Raw genomic sequence first — 20,362 nt, forward strand, 5'->3', positions numbered from 1 at the left:
AAACCTTTTTACTTAAACATTTCGTTTTCGGGGCAATCCATTAGGTGAGGGTACGGACAATTTATAATCTCTTCCGTGGGAACAGACTATGTTCTATGTGACTGGAACGGATCCGGAATGGAATTATCCGGCCAAGGAATGTGAAATCGGCCGCTATAACAACAGCAACAACTTCTGATCTTTTACTAACACCAAACGGGTTTCGATTGGCCTTTACAACAACAAGAACAAAAATATGTTCTTGTAGTTTAATTGAAATTACTTCTATGGAATCACTAATACGTTTCAAAAGTAACAACAGAGAAAACATTTACTGAGGATTAATCGGTCAATTAAAGTTATTCCGTCAACACTATTAATAACTATTGTCTGGAAAAGTGAAGGATAATTGGGATCAATATTTTAAATATAACCAAAATTTGACTCTCTGTAGCTTTTTCTTTTCTTCGTAACTCAAGGGTCTTTTATGTTTACAGTTTTGGAATCAACGTTATTTGACTACAAACTGTACTGGATATGTCAAAAATATTAAAATCATTATCAATAAATCATGGGCCATATTTTCGATGTATGTTTAGAACGTATGGTCTGAAAAGTCTAAAAAATTGTATCTACAAAGGACCAAGAGATACTTTAACTTCTAGCTTAGAACAGAGTACTTGACGACAGAGATCGAATTTTGCATATTAAATGGAATCAATTTTGATATAGCTTTGAAGGTATTAAGGAATTTTAATATTTACTGTGAAGGGAACTAAAGTTTTTTAACTTCTTATTATGCAAACACAGAAGATTTAATCGATAAGCTTTATTCACACTACTATTATTTAATTACACATAGATCGCATTTCTGAGCAATTCGCACCAACAACAATAACCAATATTACATACATATATTCACCCTCACATAAGTACGCTAACATAAATTTTTCAACTTCTACAACAGACAAGCTGGACACTACCTTGAAATCTCTTTCAATTTTACTATTAAACAGCCATACAAACACACGTCCACACCGGATCTACACAAATACAAACAACACACATTGACTACAAACACAACAGCAAAGACGACGAATGTGCGTGAGGAGCTGTTTTTCTCCCCAAACAAAAAAAATTGCTGGCGCTAACTCTCCTGATGCCTGTTTTGTTGCTAATGTTGGTGTCATCATTGTCGCTGCGTTACAGGTCAGCGGCCATAATGGCAACACCAACAACACCCATAAAAACAGCAACGCCTGCGCTGGCCATGCCTTTGAGCACGCAATCGATTGCTGTCGGTAGTTTTTTATTGTCGTCTCGTTTCTTTTGGTTGATTCGCTGCTTGCGGCTTTTTGATAAAGCTGGCAAATGTATGCGTTGTAATTGTTGTATTTGTTGTGACCACTCTTGCAGCTGAATTTCCTGTTGCTGTTGTTGTAGCTGCTGTATCTGTAACTGTTGCTGCTGCTGCCAAAACTCTTGATACAGCTTCTCCCTTTGTTGTATCTTTTGATTATACTGGTATTTCCATTCCATTTGGCAGCGTATTTGGTGCGCTTCTATCTGCGCTATCTGCCGGACGTCTTCAGCCAATATTTCAGTTAACTTGACGATTTCAGTTCAGTCCAAGTTGGCATTTTCACCGGTACAGTTTTGTATAGCTCGCGCGCATGCGCTGACACAGAAACGTTGCGTTCGTGCGTTATTGTTTTGAGTTTAACTAATGACAAAATCTTAGTTTAAAGGATAAGACTTGAAATTTTTATAGTGCTCGCGTTGCTTTTTTTCAAACGAATTCACAAATAATTTTTAATCCACACAATAACGAGGTGAATCTTTTTTATTAATTTTTACACATATATACATGTAACAATTTAAACGGAAAATAATTATGTAACTGAAGGAATTTTAACAAAAAAAAACATACTTGAAAAAAAATATTAGTGACTTGTGACAGTGTTGAAAAATATTGCAAAATTAACTGAGTTCATAAAAAAAAAATATTGAAAAATATTCCGGGTTACACTCTGTGGATTTTTAATGCTTATTTCAGAATTTGAAAGCTAGTAACAAAATTAATATAATAACTGTGACCAGAATTAAGGTATGTGTTGAATAAAAGCTACTCAGAAATATAAAGTTTAATGAAGGAAAAAATAGTACCATCTTTCAAGGACTAAAAGGATTTTGAAGGAGCTTAAAGGCCTTTGAACAATGAAATCGACAATTTTTTTAATGAAATAGATTTAAGACTTTAATCTGTTCTTTTAAATCATATGACAATTTTTCTGTTTGATCGAACTTAAAAGATTGTGTTTTCGAGAGGCGATTGCTTGAAATCATAGCAGAATTCTAAATCTAATAACGAATTCAAAATCCAAAGCGAATCGAGTGGTCGTGAGTCAAGTTTTTTGCAAATTCTCCAAACAAATTCTTTTTCTATATGAAAGATAATTTCACTGTGTCTCGAAGAGCAGAATTGTCCTTAATCCTTCACATATTTTTCACTAACTTTATCAGTATTTTGGAAAATCAACCTTTCGAAAGATTTTAATATTTTCCAGTCATAGATAATTGTTTAATTGTTACTGAAAGAGGTGTGAAACTTTGATATAAAATTAATTGTGCGCCAATATGTAGGCAACAATTTTCGAAATTGATGAAAAAGTGCCTTTAATTCGAAAAAAAACTATTTCTGGCGTATAGAATCTCAATTATTTTAGTTGATATTAAAAAAAAAGCTGATCCCTATCGCTACATGTTATTAGTCAAAAAATAATAATAAAATAAAACACTTAATAGTGCGCCAAATTGTAGGCAACGTGTCACTTTCCCAAGCAAAATTGCTAAAAATCGATTTAATCTTTTTTCTGACATCCAACAAAGCTTCAAATACTAGTATATAATCTATCAAATCAGCATTAAGTCTGCAAGTCTCGTGTACATATAGCCACAAAGCCACCTTTGATGCGCATCAATTTGTTAACTCATAAACATTCTGACACTTCAAAAATATTAAGCAATTTTTTTTTGCCGCATCTATTCATTGTCAAGCATGTTTTTGTTACTAAATTTATTATTCGCCGACTATTTTAGCACACACAAAGTGCTTTGAAGTGCACTTGACAAATTGTAAAATATCAGATTCCACAAACCATTTTTGGCGTCAAAAGAACTTTAAGTGCCAACAATGAATCCGTTCGGTATTCCCACAGCAAACTAGTTCAACTACTTTTTTTATGAATAAAAATTTTATTTGAAATCGTGTTTCTTTCTAGCTCGAAAAAACATTTTAAATGATTTGCGAGTAATAAATTCTGCTGAAAAGCATAAATTTGCGAGCAATTTAAATATGAATACTGGTAGGTGTGATTTTTGAATTAGAAATGCTGAATTTATCTATGCTTCTAACACTTCCACTACGGCTATAAGTTAGCTTTGAGGTGCCAATAACTGTGTTCAATTGATTTGAACGATCCCATGGCGTTTGTGAATCATCTATTGTTGAGTTATATAGTGTTCTTCTGACAACTGCGAAAATTGTGACGGGAAGTGACTAACTCTTTCCAACAGTAATTAGACTTGGTTCGACTTGCCTATTCAACAATGTACATTATTGATTAGCTACGCAAATTGCGTTCGAGTAAATGCAATGTCATTTCTAAGACTTGTGCGAATGGGTGAATGAACTAATTTGAATTTAAATAGTAGTGCAGCAGACATACATTTTTATATAATAATTAGAAATAGGTATTTGATTACATTTAATAGTAATGAACTAGGTTTTAAATACTTTTTAGAATGAGTCTTAAATTATATAATTTTTTTTTGAAGTCATCACTGCGAATTTATGATTATGATTACTTTTTGATTACATGCGATTACGATTGATTAGAGTATTATAATTAACTTGATATCTGGAAATATATTAATTGTAATCGTACACAGTTAAGAAATACGAATATTCTGGAGGATTGTGATTAGGATTAGGATTACAATTACATTTTCATTACATGCGATTACAAATTTAAATTATTCTATTAATTTGCTACATTACTACTTTCAAAAATAATGGTGAATTATGTAATCTATTTTTACGATTACTGTAATTTTAAAAGTTAATAATTACAAGTATTGTCAGCGTAATCCTAAAAATTAAATATTAAAGTAATTGTAATACATTATTCTAGAAGAGTAATCATGAAAACATTGGTTAATAACGTTAAATGGAATAACTGAAAATATTTTAATTGGAATGCTAATTTGTTCGATTACGATTACAGTAATTTTAATTTGAAAAAAAATTACGGTAAATGTAATTATTAAATGGTTGATTTTCATAGTACCGCAGTGAAAATATTTATGATTACAATTAAAGTATTTCGAATTAATTAGTATTTGAGTTTTCAAAAATTTCAAAATCTCCATAAATTCTATATTTTTTCTTATATATTCTTCTCAAATAAGCTTTTAGAGAAATCTTTATTTAAAGTGATATTTTAACGATCGTAAACTTGAACAAAATATTTTCATTTCACTTAATTTTATTCAAAATAAAAGTACTCATAACTTCTGCAAATATGCTCTATGTCTGTGATGGTTTAAATAACTTCCTAACATTCACTTTGCCAGCATTAATGTTATTTATTTACGATTTACTATGGTTTTACGACGATTTTATTGTATAGATAAGCACTAAAAACAAAAGCGTAAAGAAAACTAGAAGTAGTAAATCTTCAAGTATATACAGGCAAACAAACGTACATAGCAATATGTATGTATGATTACGTTTCTAAAATCATATTTGAAGAAGATACATTTCAAAGGTTAGGTTACTATCACAATGGCTAATGGCGTTGCCAAAGGCGATGACGGCAACAATTACTTGTGTCTATGCCGTTGCCAATCACTGTCTACATATTGCCGATTGGCTTTAAGAGCTGAGCAGTTCAATTTAAAGTTTGAAATTGTTGGAAAAAAATATATTGTTGAAGTGGCGAACTTGACAATGACCTTCAAAATGACAGGCCAACGTTGGAGCAGCAGAGCAGATAGTCAACTGTATAAATAAGGAAAATATGAAATTTTGGATTTCTATAGAAATAAATAAATAAGTAAATCAGTGCATTATATTTTTGTGCTCGCATAATATCTAAAAATATTCTGCGCATTTGCATGTTTGCAACACAAATTTACTTGTTCTAATTACAGCCGAAGTATGAATTAAACTGCTTTAATTTGATTATATGAATATTTGATTACAGTTCTTCTTTCATATACATAGATATGAAGAGAGCTTAGAATTGTATATGCCCTATGACCTAGAGTATTAACTAGGAAGGGCAATATGCATGTGATAAGTACAGTATAAATTACAACAATTAATTATATATTCTACAGTATCTTTATAAGTACATGCACACACATATCTATACTCTTCTGGTCTTTCGTTGATCGCAGTTTAAGACAAATGAGTTCGGAAGTAGTCAATTGCAAAGCAATAATTGCGGTTGGTTACCTTTGACTGCCTTTTTTGGTACATTTTGTTGTAACCAAATTTTTATGGGCGAGAATTCAAACTGTTGCTTGTTCGCCACACAGCTCTTTATAGATTACAACTCAAAGACGTGACTATCAGTATACCTTTAATGCTGTACAATTACTGCCAGCAATGAGATCACAACTAACAATTGGTTGCTGCAGGTTGGTGTAGTAATGCAGAAGAGCTTGATATTTTATAGATTTGAAAGTGCTTTGCAATTGGAACAGGTAAGCAGGAATGAGCTAAACTTTACTGCTTTATAAACTTGTATAGATGCTGCACATCGAGAGCAGTTCCGATATCGAGATAATTGTCTTCAAGTTTTGATAAGCTTAAGAGGAGTAGTTTTAAATAATTATGATTAACAAATACTATTCCAAAACTCTTGTGAAATTGTGTATTTCTGAAGTGCATATCAGGTTCTGTTGCTAACGTCAGTTTAGCTGTAGTTAATTTTTTCGCTCATAAAGAGATCATTTTCTTCTATGCTTTCCTTCAAAAATTACTTTATGCTATATTAATTAAAAAAAAAACAAGAAAAAACGTTAACTTCGGCTGTACCGAAGCTAACATACCCTTCACAGGTGCATTTCTTTTAGTAACTATGTGTTTAAGCAAATCTGAAGACGTAAGAAAAAGTAAATAAAAAAAAGAAAACATTTTACTAATTCTTTTTAGCCAGGTTGTTTGCTAGAAACATTAAGGTTATATAGTTAACCGATCTGTACAATTTAATCGGAGACTATATTATTACCTTAAGCAGTAATCTATGTCAAATTTCGTGAAGATACCACGTCACATGCGGATACCACGTCCATACAAGCCATTGATTCCGATCGTTCGGTTTGTATGGCAGCTATATGCCTTAGTGAACCGATCTGAACAATTTTTTCGGAGATTAAATTATTTCTATGAGCAATAACTCACACCAAATTTCGTGAAGATATGTAGTAAAATGCGGAAGTTTTCCATAAAAGCCCTTGATTCCGATTGTTCAGTTTGTATGGCAGCTATATGCTATAGTGAACCGATCAGAACCATTTTTTCGGAGATTAAATTATTTCTATGAACAATAACTCACACCAAATTTCGTGAAGATACCACGTAAAATGCGAAAATTTTCCATACAAGCCATTGATTCCGATCGTTCGGTTTGTATGGCAGCTATATGCTATAGTGAACCGATCTGAACAATTTTTTCGGAGATTAAATTATTTCTATGAGCAATAACTCACACCAAATTTCGTGAAGATATGTAGTAAAATGCGGAAGTTTTCCATAAAAGCCCTTGATTCCGATCGTTCAGTTTGTATGGCAGCTATATGCTATAGTGAACCGATCTGAACAATTTTTTCGGAGATTAAATTATTTCTATGAGCAATAACTCACACCAAATTTCGTGAAGATATGTAGTAAAATGCGGAAGTTTTCCATACAAGCCCTTGATTCCGATCGTTCAGTTTGTATGGCAGCTATATGATATAGTGGTCCGATATCGGCAGTTCCGACAAATGAACAGCTCCTTGAAGAGAAAATAACATCTGCAAAATTTCAAAACGATATCTTAAAAACTGAAGGACTAGTTCGTATATATACAGACAGACCGACATGGCTAAATCGACTCAGTTCAACCTACTGGTCATTTATATATATACTTTATAGGGCCTCCGACGCTTCCTTCTGGGTGTTACAAAATTCGTCTCAAACTTAATTTACCCTATTCAGAGAATAATTATCCAGAAACGCCTGTATACCTCAGAACCTCGCACGTGCTTTTTGATTATTACCTTCAGCTTTGATTATTTCTCTCCGCTTTGTTACTGAAATACTGCAAACAATTGTATAGACATATAATTATCATACACATTACATACCTGTATAATTATAAATTAATAATCAAATTATAATTACTTTTAGCACGGATACATTTACCTCCACCACGAGTGTATAATTTTGCACGCGTGCCAAGCCTTTGTAACCAGTTGTAATGCTATCAGTTACACTCAGTTCATTACTAAGGAAATATTTGAAGATCATTAGAAAACGTTTAAATTTGCATTAACTGCCTTTGTACATATACATAAAAGTACTTGTTTAAATAAATATTTTTTTTTTTAACTGAGAAATAGCCTCTGGCATGCGATTTAATGACTTTATTTGCAGTCTAAATTATTATATATGTAAATACTTATAAATCTGCTTGTGTTTTTATACATAAATACTTATAATTTGTTTATTATTATATTTTCGAACGATCTCACATTGCAGATTAGTTTAATTACATTTTAGTACCAGAAAGTTTTTACTCACAGAAATGATGGGATTAGCAATATAAGCTTCCTAGGAGCAGTAATCTGCATAATTTTCGTGTGAAACTATTTGTTGTTGTTGTTGTTGTTTATTGCAGCTTTTTCAAAGTTAGAATCTTTTAATTTTATATTATATTATATAAATATATTATCTTCGTGCATTGTGGTTAAAGGTCATTAATAGCAAATAAATTGAAAACTAACCTTAAAATGGTAATTTCCACTCAAGTGTACATAAAACATGCATTAAAGTCATACAAAATTTAAATACCGCCTGAAATGCAAATGTCTTTCTCAAGCTCTTAACAATGACAATAATGCATTCTTCGACTTCATTTCACTCCAATTAAGGTAAAATATCAAATTCAAACACTATTACTATTTAATTTAAATACAACCACGCAAATAAAAATACAAAAATAACAGATGTGAAATGACGAACTGAAAACAGATGTACCTGCTTGTTGAGTATTTAATTGTCAAAGCGAGTTTGTGTCTTAATTCTTTTGTTTGATGACTGAAGCGCACGTTTTCTATCGACAAACTCAAATCGATTTAAATGCATTAGTTAATGTGCTGATTTTAAAATACTGAACTTCGAAATTTTCACAAAAAAACTATTATCTAAATAGTAGATGAAAATTATGCGGCAAACTTTAAATGTGACGATAATTGCGCACATAATGACAGCATTGACCTCAGAGGCGCCAAGAAAAATCGCTTATGACGACAGCGTATGAATTTGAATTAATGGTGAAAACAGACCACTACTAAATCGTGTGACGTTCTTCATACACAACAAAGACTCTCTGCTGAACAAAAGTAATTTAATTTTAAGTGTTCGCTTTGTGCGCGCGATTTTGCACGGCTGCCAATCAATTATACAATTTAATTGCTCAAGTAGCTACTTAGTCGCCTCAATTGGTTGGGCACTAAACAATTAAACATCATTCATATTTGTATGGAATGTTTGCCAATTTTTGTAGTCGCCAATTTCGTTTCATCTACATCGTGTACAATTTTTGTTGTTTCACTTATATTTTTTTATTTTTTTTTATATTTAAATTTGCAAAAATAGCTGCTTGTTACGCTTCGTATGGTAATTTCTTCTTTTGTTTCCGCCTTTTTAGGGGCGTTCAAGTGGGCGTCTTGTGTATTGTTTATTTGATTGTTGTATTTTGTTGCACGACAAGTATTTTGTGTATTTATAATATTATTATTAATAACTTCGTGCAATTGAAGTGCATCATCTTTTTGTATGCCTTTTTTATTATTGACCAATAAATAATACATCAAACTTCAAAACAGTTTACTGTATTTTGTTGGATTTGAAGGATTTTTCAATCAATCTAAAGTTATAAATAGTAATAACATTATTTTGACTTGTTTAAAGGAAAACAAGTGGGTCACGTGTTGTTGTTGATATGAATTAGTTGTTTAATCTTATTTATATTGAATATTTTTTTGGACGACTACAAATATTGTCTGCTTTCAGTTTTAGTAATTCTTAAGGCCTTAAATAAGCACTTTTTGAGGTTATTTATTTTTTAATTGATGGAAATATCTTAGCAGTGAGATTTTACTAGATTTTGGAAACAGAAAATGGTGACAGTAATGGGATGATGCAGTCATAGAAGCTATATAGCTTAAGCAACTGTATGCCGTTTCTTTAGACTTGATAAATTTGTTTTACGAAGAAAATTACCTTTAGTGAACAGAGGAAATATAATAAAAATATTTTCGTAGATAAAAAGCTAACAATACTTAAATATTTTAATAATTAAGTACGGTTAATCAAAAAAAATCCTTCACTCTCTTAGCTTTGACGAATCGAACAAGTAACTGGTATAAATTAGATGTTTCAAAGTCGTGATCTAGTCGTGATATAGATAGGAAACCCTTCGTTTTGAGTTCAACAGTAAGAAATGCTCATCATAATAGTGCAGAGAAGTGGCGATTTGCTTCACTCTTTCTACCACTTAAACCTTAAACTACGAAAGCTACTTTAAAGTTCTGTCCACACGTCCATCTGGTTTAAACAGAATATACAAGGATTTACATTCGGCCAAAGACTGTCAACTGTACTTCAAAAAATAGCATCAAAAGAAAGCTATTCACAGAAAATCATCCACTCTCCAAGTTTTGACGAATCGAATGAACAACTGGTATACATTTAATAGACTGTAGTGATCAAATAGAGAAAGGAAGCCCTTGAGGGCAATTTTATAACAGAGCAAAAAAGTGTAGAAAGAATGACACTCTTGACTCATACTCAAATGCTAAACAACAAAAGCCACGATAAAAGTTTGTTACCACGACCATTTGGTCTTAACAGAATGAACAAGCACTTACATTCAACCAAAGTCTGTCAACTTCGCAGACTTTAAATTAATTAGGGAATATTTTCTATCACCACAACAACAAAAAACTAAAAATTTAATTAATTTTCTTTTTTATGAAATTTATAAATTTTTAGCGATCGTTTTTGAAAAATATTAAGCTGACGTTAAGATGAGTAAGAAATTTTTGAATACAAAGCGAAAACATTAGAATCATTATTTCCACTTCGTAAAAATCATATTTGATGTAAATCTTGATATAATATCAATTAAATAGTTAATAAAAATTCTCAACGTTTTCAGCAAATACTTCTTTATAGCTGAAGCTGGTAAAACGAGTTTGTATCTTAAGTCTTTACCACACAATGAGTCAGAAATTTAGACTTATAAAAAAATAAATTTTAGATTTTTCATTTTTTCTAAATAAGAAAAATTATATTTTATTTCCAGTTCTGAAGTTATTTTGTATTTATTATTTATATAAAATTAAAAAAAATAGTTATTAAATATTAAAAATAAAATTTTAATAATACATTAACAATTATAAACACCTGAGCACACACAATTTTGGAGGCTTTTTTTATATAAAAAAAATATTTAATCACATATTACAATATTTTATATACAGAGTATATACCTACACACTTGCAGTATACAACAGTTACGAATTTCTCAATCATCAAAATCCGTATATGTAAGTAATTGTTGACATCTTTATGCTGAGGCAAGAAAAAAACAAAATATTTCTTTATCTTCGTACATTAAACTTTACTACGAACATTTCAGTGCCCACATGTCACTGACCAAGTTTTGCGGCTTTATTTACTTTTACATATACACTTAAGCATATGGAATGCTTTGTTAGGCAACCATTAATCATTTGACCTGCTATAAAGTGCCAAACGGTTGCTAAAGCACACAAAAAGCTACATGTGTAATATCAAGAAATTCTAATTGGCGACATCATCAGCTTCAGCATGTGCTTAGGGTAATGTGCCTTAGGCATTTTCATAATTTACATATTGAAGGCATTCAACTACTTGTTTGAAACAGTTAAGGGCAAACAATTTAAAAAGTAAGGTTATGTCTCAATCTAACTAATTTTGATATTTTTGTTTTTTTTTATATTTATGAAGACTTCAAAAGTTGAATTATAATAAAAGAATTAAGTGTGTTCATCATTCAATCAACCGTTTACTGTTAGCTGTTATGATTACTTGAATATTCTTGCCTTTAGTCTTGTGCTGCTAATTATTTATTAAAGCCGTTTAAGCTAATAACGGTTTTAATTAAAACTTTTTTACTTATTAAATGTGCAGTTTATCAAAATTATACTTAGTTTAATTGCAAAGTTATTGAACAATTAAAATTAAAATCGTTTGAGGAAGACGAAGCAGTAATTTTTGAATGCTTGATACAATGAAGGTGAAACTGTGTTAATAGTAATAGAATTAGTCAATTTTTTTATTTATTGTCAAAAATGTTCTTTGTTTATGGTATATACAGTGGAAAAATATCATAGAAGAGTGGTTATTAGTTAATGAGAAAGAGACGTATGTTCAAGGGATGCTGAAATGACAAATGGGTTTTCGGTATAATTTGAAGCCGATATATCGATTTTAGCGATTTTAACGTTTTTCTGTAGAATAATTGGTCTTTTGATTCAAAATAGGTCTCAGCCTCGCCAACTACCTTGTCAAAGTTAGAGGTCCTATTTGTTTAGAGTTGGAATTTCGGGCAATTCTGGGCCGAAATATGTGTTTCACACCAGATTCTATTTGGATCTTAAGCTTGCGGATCACCACATACCATTACAAATTGTATTACTTGTAATTACCACCATTATAAATTGCATTACTTGTAATTATCAGTATTATGAATTGCATTACTTACAATTACTACAATTAGAAAGTGCATTACTTGTAATAGCCACCATTACAAATTGCATTACTTGTAATCACCACCAGTACAAATTGCGTTACATGTAATTACCACCATTAAAAATTGTATCACATGTAATCACCACCATTACAAAATGCATTACTTGTAATTACCAAAATTACAAATTGCATTACTAACAATTACTACCATTAGAAAGTGCATTAGTTGTAATAGCTACCATTACAAATTGCATTACATGCAATTACCACTATTTCAATTGCATTACTTGTAAATACCACCAATACAACTTGCATTACTTCTTTCTATAGGTACTCATTCTTATATTTTATATGTAATTCAGAATAGTTCTGATACATTGCACTATTTGAATACTGTACTGACTACAGTACTGATTATTATACGGTACTAAAACCAAAAACCCACATCACCACTCCCCCTTCACTATGTTGCAAGACGAAGCCTTCACTATAAATTTCTTTCACCTTCGCACTAATTTTGCAAATTAATTCATACGTGAAATTAAATGTCAGCGAATATTTATGTTAATACAAGCAAATTATTGGCTGACTCAATAAGCCATACGTTGTCGCACAGCCGAAAGCGAAGCGAATTTTGTAAGCGTATTAAATAATAACAAAAAAAGTTGGCACACCGTCCACACCATTTCTTTGTGGCTTTCTGCTGCTGTTGTGTTTGCTATTGTTGTTGCGCCCGGCAACAATATGGGCAGCTAATAAAAACATCTTTTTCCAACATCATCATCTGAATTTCAAGGTGTGGTGGGAAAAGGGCAGCAAACAGCATTAATATTAATTCGGTTATGCGTTGTCGTCGTCGTGACGTGTGCTGATTATGGCGATGATGAGGCAAACTCTTAGGCGTTGACACACTAACACATAAACACAGACGCACACACACACACACACACTGAAGCATATGTTTGTCTGTTTGTCTGCTGCTTGATCTTTCGCGGTGTTTCATTCAGAAATTAACATATTTATTTGGAGAAAAGTTGTTTCGAACATGTTGCCTCAATTTGTTTACCTTTCTTACCTGTCGGGATTGCGCAGATTGTGGGTCGTTGGAATTGTTGCATGATTAGGTAATAGATTGCATGTTGCGATGTCGTTGCGGATGCGCGTTTGTAATAAATAATGTTTTTTTAGCTTTTTTCTATTTTTGTATCTCTTTCTTTTTTGATCCCTCGATTTGTATAATGACTACATAGTGTAACTAATCAATAAAACGGATTTCGCAGCTAATAAGCTTACACATGTTTTTACATACACATACTCGTATTAGGTATTTAATACGAATCTTTTTTTATTGCAGTATAACCAGCGTGTTGCCGATTGGAGCACAGAGTTAGAGAGCGCAGCGTTACAACAAAAATGCGAAGACCGAAAATGTTTGGTAAGTCGGGTGATAATACTCTAATCATATATGTTTAAAAAATAACGGTAAATTTTGTATGTGTTTTTTAGGTCTGCCACTAGGGTTGCTACTACTGGCGCTGTTTGGCGCTACTAGTGCGCAGGGCACTTTCGAAGATGCAGAGACTTCCAATGATTATACGAGGTAATTTCGACTTATAACAAAAAAAAGTGTGATCATTTTAATTTTTTATTTTTGTTTACTTTATAGCGGCATTACACACCAACAATTTGATCTGCGTCACACAATACCCGGCGAACCAGAGGTCGATTATCCCATCTATGGTGAGGTGCCGAAAACGAACTTTGATTGTGCTGGCAAACATGAGGGTGAGTCTAATTAAAAGTCACTTAGCGATAATGTGTATTTAGTTACATATAGTTATCTATAGCCAACACCTAAACGTAAGATATATGTGTTTACGATGTGTTCAAAAAATAACGGGAATTTTCGGTTTTGGAAAAAGTGTATTTTATTCATAAGCCAGCATCTACAATTGATCAATTAGATTCTCCAAATCCGCGAAATTTTTAAATTCCCGTTATTTTTTGACGCTCGTTTATTAAAACGAATAGAATGACGAGACGAATTGAATTCCGGACGTCTGACTGTCCATTCGTCTACTCATCCGTCCATCCAACATTTAACTTGAGTTCAAATTAAGATATCTTAATCTTAATATAACTTGACATAGGAGTACTTGTTAATCCGAGTAGGTTGAACTCGAACTTAGTTCATTCTTACTTTTATATATATAATAAAACCAAGTAATACTTTATTATTAAAATATCATCAAACCCCTTCACAGGTTACTATGCCGACGTGGAGACGCGCTGTCAGGTGTTCCGCATATGTGCACACACGGCGCGTGGCACCCAAGGCTTCGGTTTCCTCTGTCCCAACGGCACGCTGTTCAGTCAAAAGAATTTCGTTTGTGACTGGTATCGCAATGTGAACTGCGCCGAATCGGAGCAGTACTATAATAGAAACAGCGCGAATCGAATAGGCAGCAGCACCGATATGATGGAGAAGGTGCGACAAATGATGGAGTACCCGATGAAGACGATATCGCGCGCGTTACAAAATAAACCCGCTTCGCATCATACGCTCAAGAAGCAATTGGAGTTATCCGAGAGCGGCGTGGCTGAAAGTGAGGGTGGCGATGAAGAACCGCAATCGAGTCGTGATAGCAGTCAACGCGCTTATCTGAACCGTAAGCAAGCCGTTACGCGTGCACAAGTCGAATCTGTTTCAAAACCACAGGTCGACAGTCAACACAGCACACAAGTGGTGGGTACAGTCACACAACAACGCAAACAGTTGCAGCAACAGCGACAACAACAACGCACCGAAACGAAGACTTCGCAAACCAACGACGAAGATGTTTACGTGAATAGTTTGGGTGAATTATCCTCGGATCCGGGTGTTAATTTCGCGCATGACAGCGCACGCATTATCGCAGAGTCGCCCAGTCGCACTTATAACTACGAAAAGAAGAGTAATTTTGCCGAGAAAGTGAATGTTGGCTTGAATGGTCTTGCCGATGCCACCCCAGGTGAAGTGTTCGCGCCAGATTATGTTAAGCACCTACGCACCGCCGATGAGGATGCCATTTTGGCAGCGAACATCAATAATTTGCTCGAAGAGGTCTCCACCGATGATGTGGATACGAGCGTGTCCGGTTATCAATTGCCAGCGCCGCAGAAGAATAAGACTTCGTTCCGATTCCTCAGTCGTGGTTTCTCATCGCAAAGTGATCGTTCGAAGCGACCACCCTATGAGTATGCCAAACCCAAGCAGACGGCAAGTACGATACGATTTTCGGTGAGTGAATTTTTGGAACTTTTTGAATTGACTTATAGTTTTTGGAAAATTTATGTTTAATAATTCAGTCTGTTTACGAAGATAGAACATATATTTTATATTAAAAAACAAAACAACACAAATCGACACTCGCTTATAAAACAACCTGATATATTTACATACTCCTTTTTATCATTTCTTTATACATTTTCAAATATTTTTACACGATCTTACTATATTTCACTACTTTATCTCTACACATTTCTCAAAACTCTGCTATCTATACATTATGTCATATATTTCCTACTTTCTCTCTTTTTCTTTCTTCCTCACTTTCAAATAAAATAATCGTTCTTTGCACCATCATCAACACTCTACACATTTCAAAACAATACACTACATCACTGGGTATAACCCAACTCAACACACCCATCATGAAATTATGAATTATGGGGTTTAAAGCCCAACGAGCTGCCCATCGATGACACCTACAAAGACACGAAAGAGGCTATAAAGCCGAAATCAAAAACGACCGACGGTGCTATTTTCGAAAGCTCCGACGAAACAATGAAATTTATCATCATGACGACCACGCCCACACCGATACAACCAGCCGAAATAGCTAAAGATACAGCTGCGGAGATTGCAGCCAAAATAGTGGCTGATATAATTGAACCTGGCGAGGGTTTTAGTACCGCGCATGAACCTGAGACCACAGAAGGTCCCGTAGCCATTACTACCACTACGGCGTCTACGAATGCCAATTCAGACCGTTATTATTTGAATAATGTTGGCACCATGCCACACAACTTGGATTACAACTTCCTCAGTCCACCAGTGCCAGAGTCCGAAGGTGAGGTAGAGGCTACGACGGCTGATGAACCGACGCTATATGAGTTTAACGATTTTGACGGCGGTGCCAGTCCAGCGCTGGAAATTGCTGATGTGACGCCGAGTGCTGCTGAAACGCTCGGCGACTCGACACAAACCGAGACAACAACAGCGAGCACTGCCGCCACTTCAGCGCAAGATACTAACGGACCGGAGAAGCTTTATGCAAATATTGTGGAGAAACTGCTGTTCCCAACACAAGAAGGAGAAACAGAATCCAGCAGCACTACAACGACAACAGCTAAAGCGGAAACGGATGCGCCAACATATCCACCAATATTAGATGAAGAGCAACTAGTTGCTGAAAACCAAGCGGCTAAATTGTTGTTGGCCGGTGTCAAATTGACAAAACACAGCAGCAACCAAATTGATGAGGACTCCAAAAAAGCAAGAGGCTCATATAGCGCTATATTAGATCCAACCTATGGCGAAGCTGGAGCGCTCTTCATTCATGTTGAAGACGACGACATAGCAGAGAGTACAACAACAACAACAACAACCACTGCGCAACCGGAAACGAGCACAAGCATAATTGCAAGTCTGAGCGAAGGCGGTAGCTTCCAGGAACGCATAAGGAATTATCGGCGCTTCGCGTCACACCAACGCGGTAGCGCTAAAGCATCGACGCATGCCAAGCGCAATCAAGTGGCGGCTACTGGTAAGCTGACAACCACAACTACTAAAGCGCCCAGCAGCAGTAGTACCACGACAACACGCAGTTACTTGAAACGCGTCGCGGCAAGCCGTTTGCGTTTGTCGCGCCTCTCTGCCGCGAATAATCGCCTGACTACTGGCGTTCCAAGCACCACTACCATTGCGGCCACTGTTGAGTACAGCAATACCAACAACAACAGCATTGAGTTCTCACAAACGAGCCGGAAAATCGCTGTGCGCAATATTGACAAAGAGTTGGGCAGCATTGGCGGCGGTAAGCGTTATGACGCGCGCGGCAACTCCTTCGACAGAGACAGCGCCGGTAAGCGCGGCACAACCAGTAGTCCAGTGATCGCTGACGAGAGCAGCACTAGTAGCACATCGTCAAGTTGGGAGACTGTACGCAATAATTTGCGACGCTTTCAAGTGAGCCACACGCCGACGACTGTTGCAACCACTACCGCTACACCGCCGCGCCGCGCGGCGACTAAGGCGGCGCGTAACAAAGCAGTGCGCGGACGCAATCGTTTTTCAAATTTCAAAACGCAACAAACGAGCGCTGCTCCAACAACAACGACTGTTGAAACAACAACTACAACGACGACAACCACGACTGTGCCACCAACAACCACAGTACAGGCGACGACTACTATTGCGCCCACCACTTACTCACTCAGTCCGACACCAAATCTAGATCACATACTAAAATCCATCACCTCATCCTCTGTTTCCTATTCAACTACCGCTTCAGCTAATGAACAATCGCCCTCGAACATTGCTGAACCACCAACAGTATTTGGTTTGGTGGCGCAGGCACCACAAATTTATCAAACTTTCGATTTGACTGCACCTTCTGCATCCGCTTCTGCTTCCACACCTGCACCTGTAGCCGCTTACGAATTTCCTTCCATTACAACCGCTTCTTCTTCTTCCTCCTCTCCTCTATCTATCGACACACAGGCCGATGACTCGGCAACTTTTCTCGATTTCGATAAGCTAACACGCGCCATTGTTGATGATTCCGTTTTACAGAATTTCCGCACCCAACAGCAGTTCAGCCGACCGCCTACTGTCTACCAGACAGCGCCAGTCAACGTCGGGCGCTCGCTGTCCGCGAACACGAATGCTCGTGCTGTGGGCAACTCTGCACCGCAGAGCTATAATAAGCTGCCGCCGCAAGGTGAGTTTGCTTAGCGTGTGTCGGCGCGCTCTTAAGCAACCGTTTTGTATATTCCAAAATGCACTTTTATACACAATCTAATTGCACACACACACATATATATATGCACCTATAACACACTCAATGCCACGCCAACTGAAATGTGACGAGACTCAAACAAACGCCTTCCACTCACTCACTTCCTCTTTGCAGCTCCCGCTCAGCTAACGTCAATACAGCGCTCACAACAACAACAATTACCGCAGATTGTCCAACAGCACACACCGCCCACATCGCCTGCACCGCGCATCGTTATAGCGCGCGCAGAAGGTCAACGTATAGCGCCGAACTCGGTGTCATCCATTATATCGGCGTTGGCGACGCAGCCGCCGCCGAAAACCACACCGTCAACGTCATATGTGGCGCTGGACGACTACCTCACGAAGAAGTTCGGTTCGACCGCGCCGGGTTATGCGAAAACGAATGCTGGCGCGAAGCAGACAATAAGCTACACCAATCAACAACAACAACAACAACAATATAAGCCAGAACAAAATCCGCAACAGAATTATTATCAAAAGGCGCCAACAACAACAGCACAACAAATTCAGCCGCTTTACAATCGCGCCACGGCGCAGGAGTCACAGTTGCAAAAGCAAAAGCAACAACAAACGCAACAGTCGACACAACAAAACTTTCAGCAGCAAATACAACAACAACAAAAACAACAATTGCAACAACAATATCAACAACTCCAACAACTGCATCAATTCCAACAACAGCAACAGAAACTGCAACAGCAACAGCTGCAGCAACAACAACTGAAACAACAGCAACAATATGCACAACAACAACTGAAGGAGCAACAATATTTCCAGCAATTTGTGAAGCCAGCAACAGCGAAAGTAAGCAATGCGCAAGAACAACAACAACCCCTGTGGCAACAAAAGCAGCAACAACAACAGATATTCTCACAGCAAGCAGCGCCGCAGCAGCAACAACACCAGCAATACACACAACAGAAACAAACGTATTTGCAGCCAACACAAACACAACAACAAGTTAATTATCAACAACAACAGCAACAAACTGCGCGACTATCGTCATTTACACAACAACAACAGCCAAAACAGCAACAACGTCCCCAACAATCAACAGCGAACTTCTTCACTAGCTTCCACCAACAACCACAACAACAACAACAGTTTCCACAATTTCCACCATTCACCAGCAACTCAGCCGGCTCAACTCGAACACACCAATTGTCCTTCGACGAACTCACGAATAACATCGTGCCACCGGAGCACGATAAACATCTGAATATACAGTTGCCAGCGCTCACTGCCGGTCTGATACCGGCGCCCACAACAACAACATTCACAGCGCAACGTCGCATGGATGTCGTGGATGCAGCCGAAAGTGAAGCGTCGAGCATTTTCCACGATCCCGGCAGCAGTGTGTATGACGGTGTCAGCTCGTACGATGTGCCGTTGAGCAGCATCGGCCGTCTGCCGAACGACATCACGCATCTGCTGCGGCGACTGCGAAAAGTCAAATAATAACGCCTTTATACCGCCATCATGTCATAGCAGGAGTTAGATTCTAGAAAAGTGACTAAACTATGCTTGGTATACATGTGTGTAGTAGTTAGTTAGATTTACTCAATTAAGTAACGATTTTTTACCTTAACACTACTTTAAGTCTATGTGTTTCCTATAATTTCGTTAACCGCATTCTCTCAACTTTCGTCTAAATTATTCATTTTTTTATTGTTTATATAAACGTATTCACTTTCATGGTTTTAGTTAAATTTTAGATTTGTGCAAAACACATTACTGCCATTAAATGTTAAGCTACCCTATTATTATGTAAGTGTATTCGTCGTCTTTGTACGGTCGTCGGAACGAATGATTGTAGTTCTATTATTTATATTTATTGAAATAAACGAATTAGTAAAAATTAAAGACAGTCTTCATGTTATTGGAAATATGGACTAAATGTAAAAGTGTAAGTAGAAATGCCTCAAATTTACACGATATTAACAAAAGACTTAAGCAACGAACTCGATTGTGGCGTTGTGGTGAATAGCTAGTAGTTGTGGTGAAAATGAATGAAGAATAGAAAAACTATTTTTAAGAAATTTTGTAGGGTGTATTTGAAATATCAATTTTAGAGGTTGATCTGTTAATCTGTTCATCGAGAAATTATATGCTATAACTAAGTCAAAATCATATTTTTTTTCTTCAATATTTCTATATTTATTGGATCTGCTTGTTTAAAGCCTAACAATAAAATTTAAATATATTTAAAGTCAAAAATCATGTTATAAAACTAAAATTGAATACAA

The 20,362-nt window shown here is 35.7% G+C and overlaps 1 protein-coding gene across 2 annotated transcripts; it reads left to right on the forward strand.

The window, feature by feature from the left end:
* The first annotated feature begins 1,669 nt into the window (after positions 1–1,669).
* On the forward strand, positions 1,670–19,929 carry LOC105209402 (putative uncharacterized protein DDB_G0271606). Of its 2 annotated transcripts, none has more exons than XM_054234098.1 (7): positions 1,670–1,811; positions 13,407–13,487; positions 13,559–13,652; positions 13,719–13,837; positions 14,317–15,332; positions 17,889–18,036; positions 18,229–19,929. In XM_054234098.1, exons 2-7 carry the CDS (start codon positions 13,466–13,468, stop codon positions 19,572–19,574), a joined length of 2,745 nt encoding a protein of 914 aa, XP_054090073.1. In that variant the 5' UTR covers positions 1,670–1,811; positions 13,407–13,465; the 3' UTR covers positions 19,575–19,929. The 2 variants fall into 2 exon arrangements, with proteins under 2 accessions (XP_054090073.1, XP_054090074.1); XM_054234099.1 differs by lacking the exon at positions 1,670–1,811 and adding an exon at positions 1,937–2,086.
* The last annotated feature ends 433 nt before the right edge of the window (positions 19,930–20,362 follow it).

This window comes from Zeugodacus cucurbitae, chromosome 6 (genome assembly GCF_028554725.1).
Source record: "Zeugodacus cucurbitae isolate PBARC_wt_2022May chromosome 6, idZeuCucr1.2, whole genome shotgun sequence".
Classification (NCBI taxonomy): domain Eukaryota; kingdom Metazoa; phylum Arthropoda; class Insecta; order Diptera; family Tephritidae; genus Zeugodacus; species Zeugodacus cucurbitae.

Coding starts and splice junctions, on each gene's coding strand:
- LOC105209402 (XM_054234098.1), top strand. CDS start 13,466: ATGCGAAGACCGAAAATGTTTG. Junction 13,838..14,316: donor TTGTGCTGGCAAACATGAGG/GTGAGTCTAATT, acceptor ACCCCTTCACAG/GTTACTATGCCGACGTGGAG. Junction 15,333..17,888: donor CAAGTACGATACGATTTTCG/GTGAGTGAATTT, acceptor TCCGTTTTACAG/AATTTCCGCACCCAACAGCA.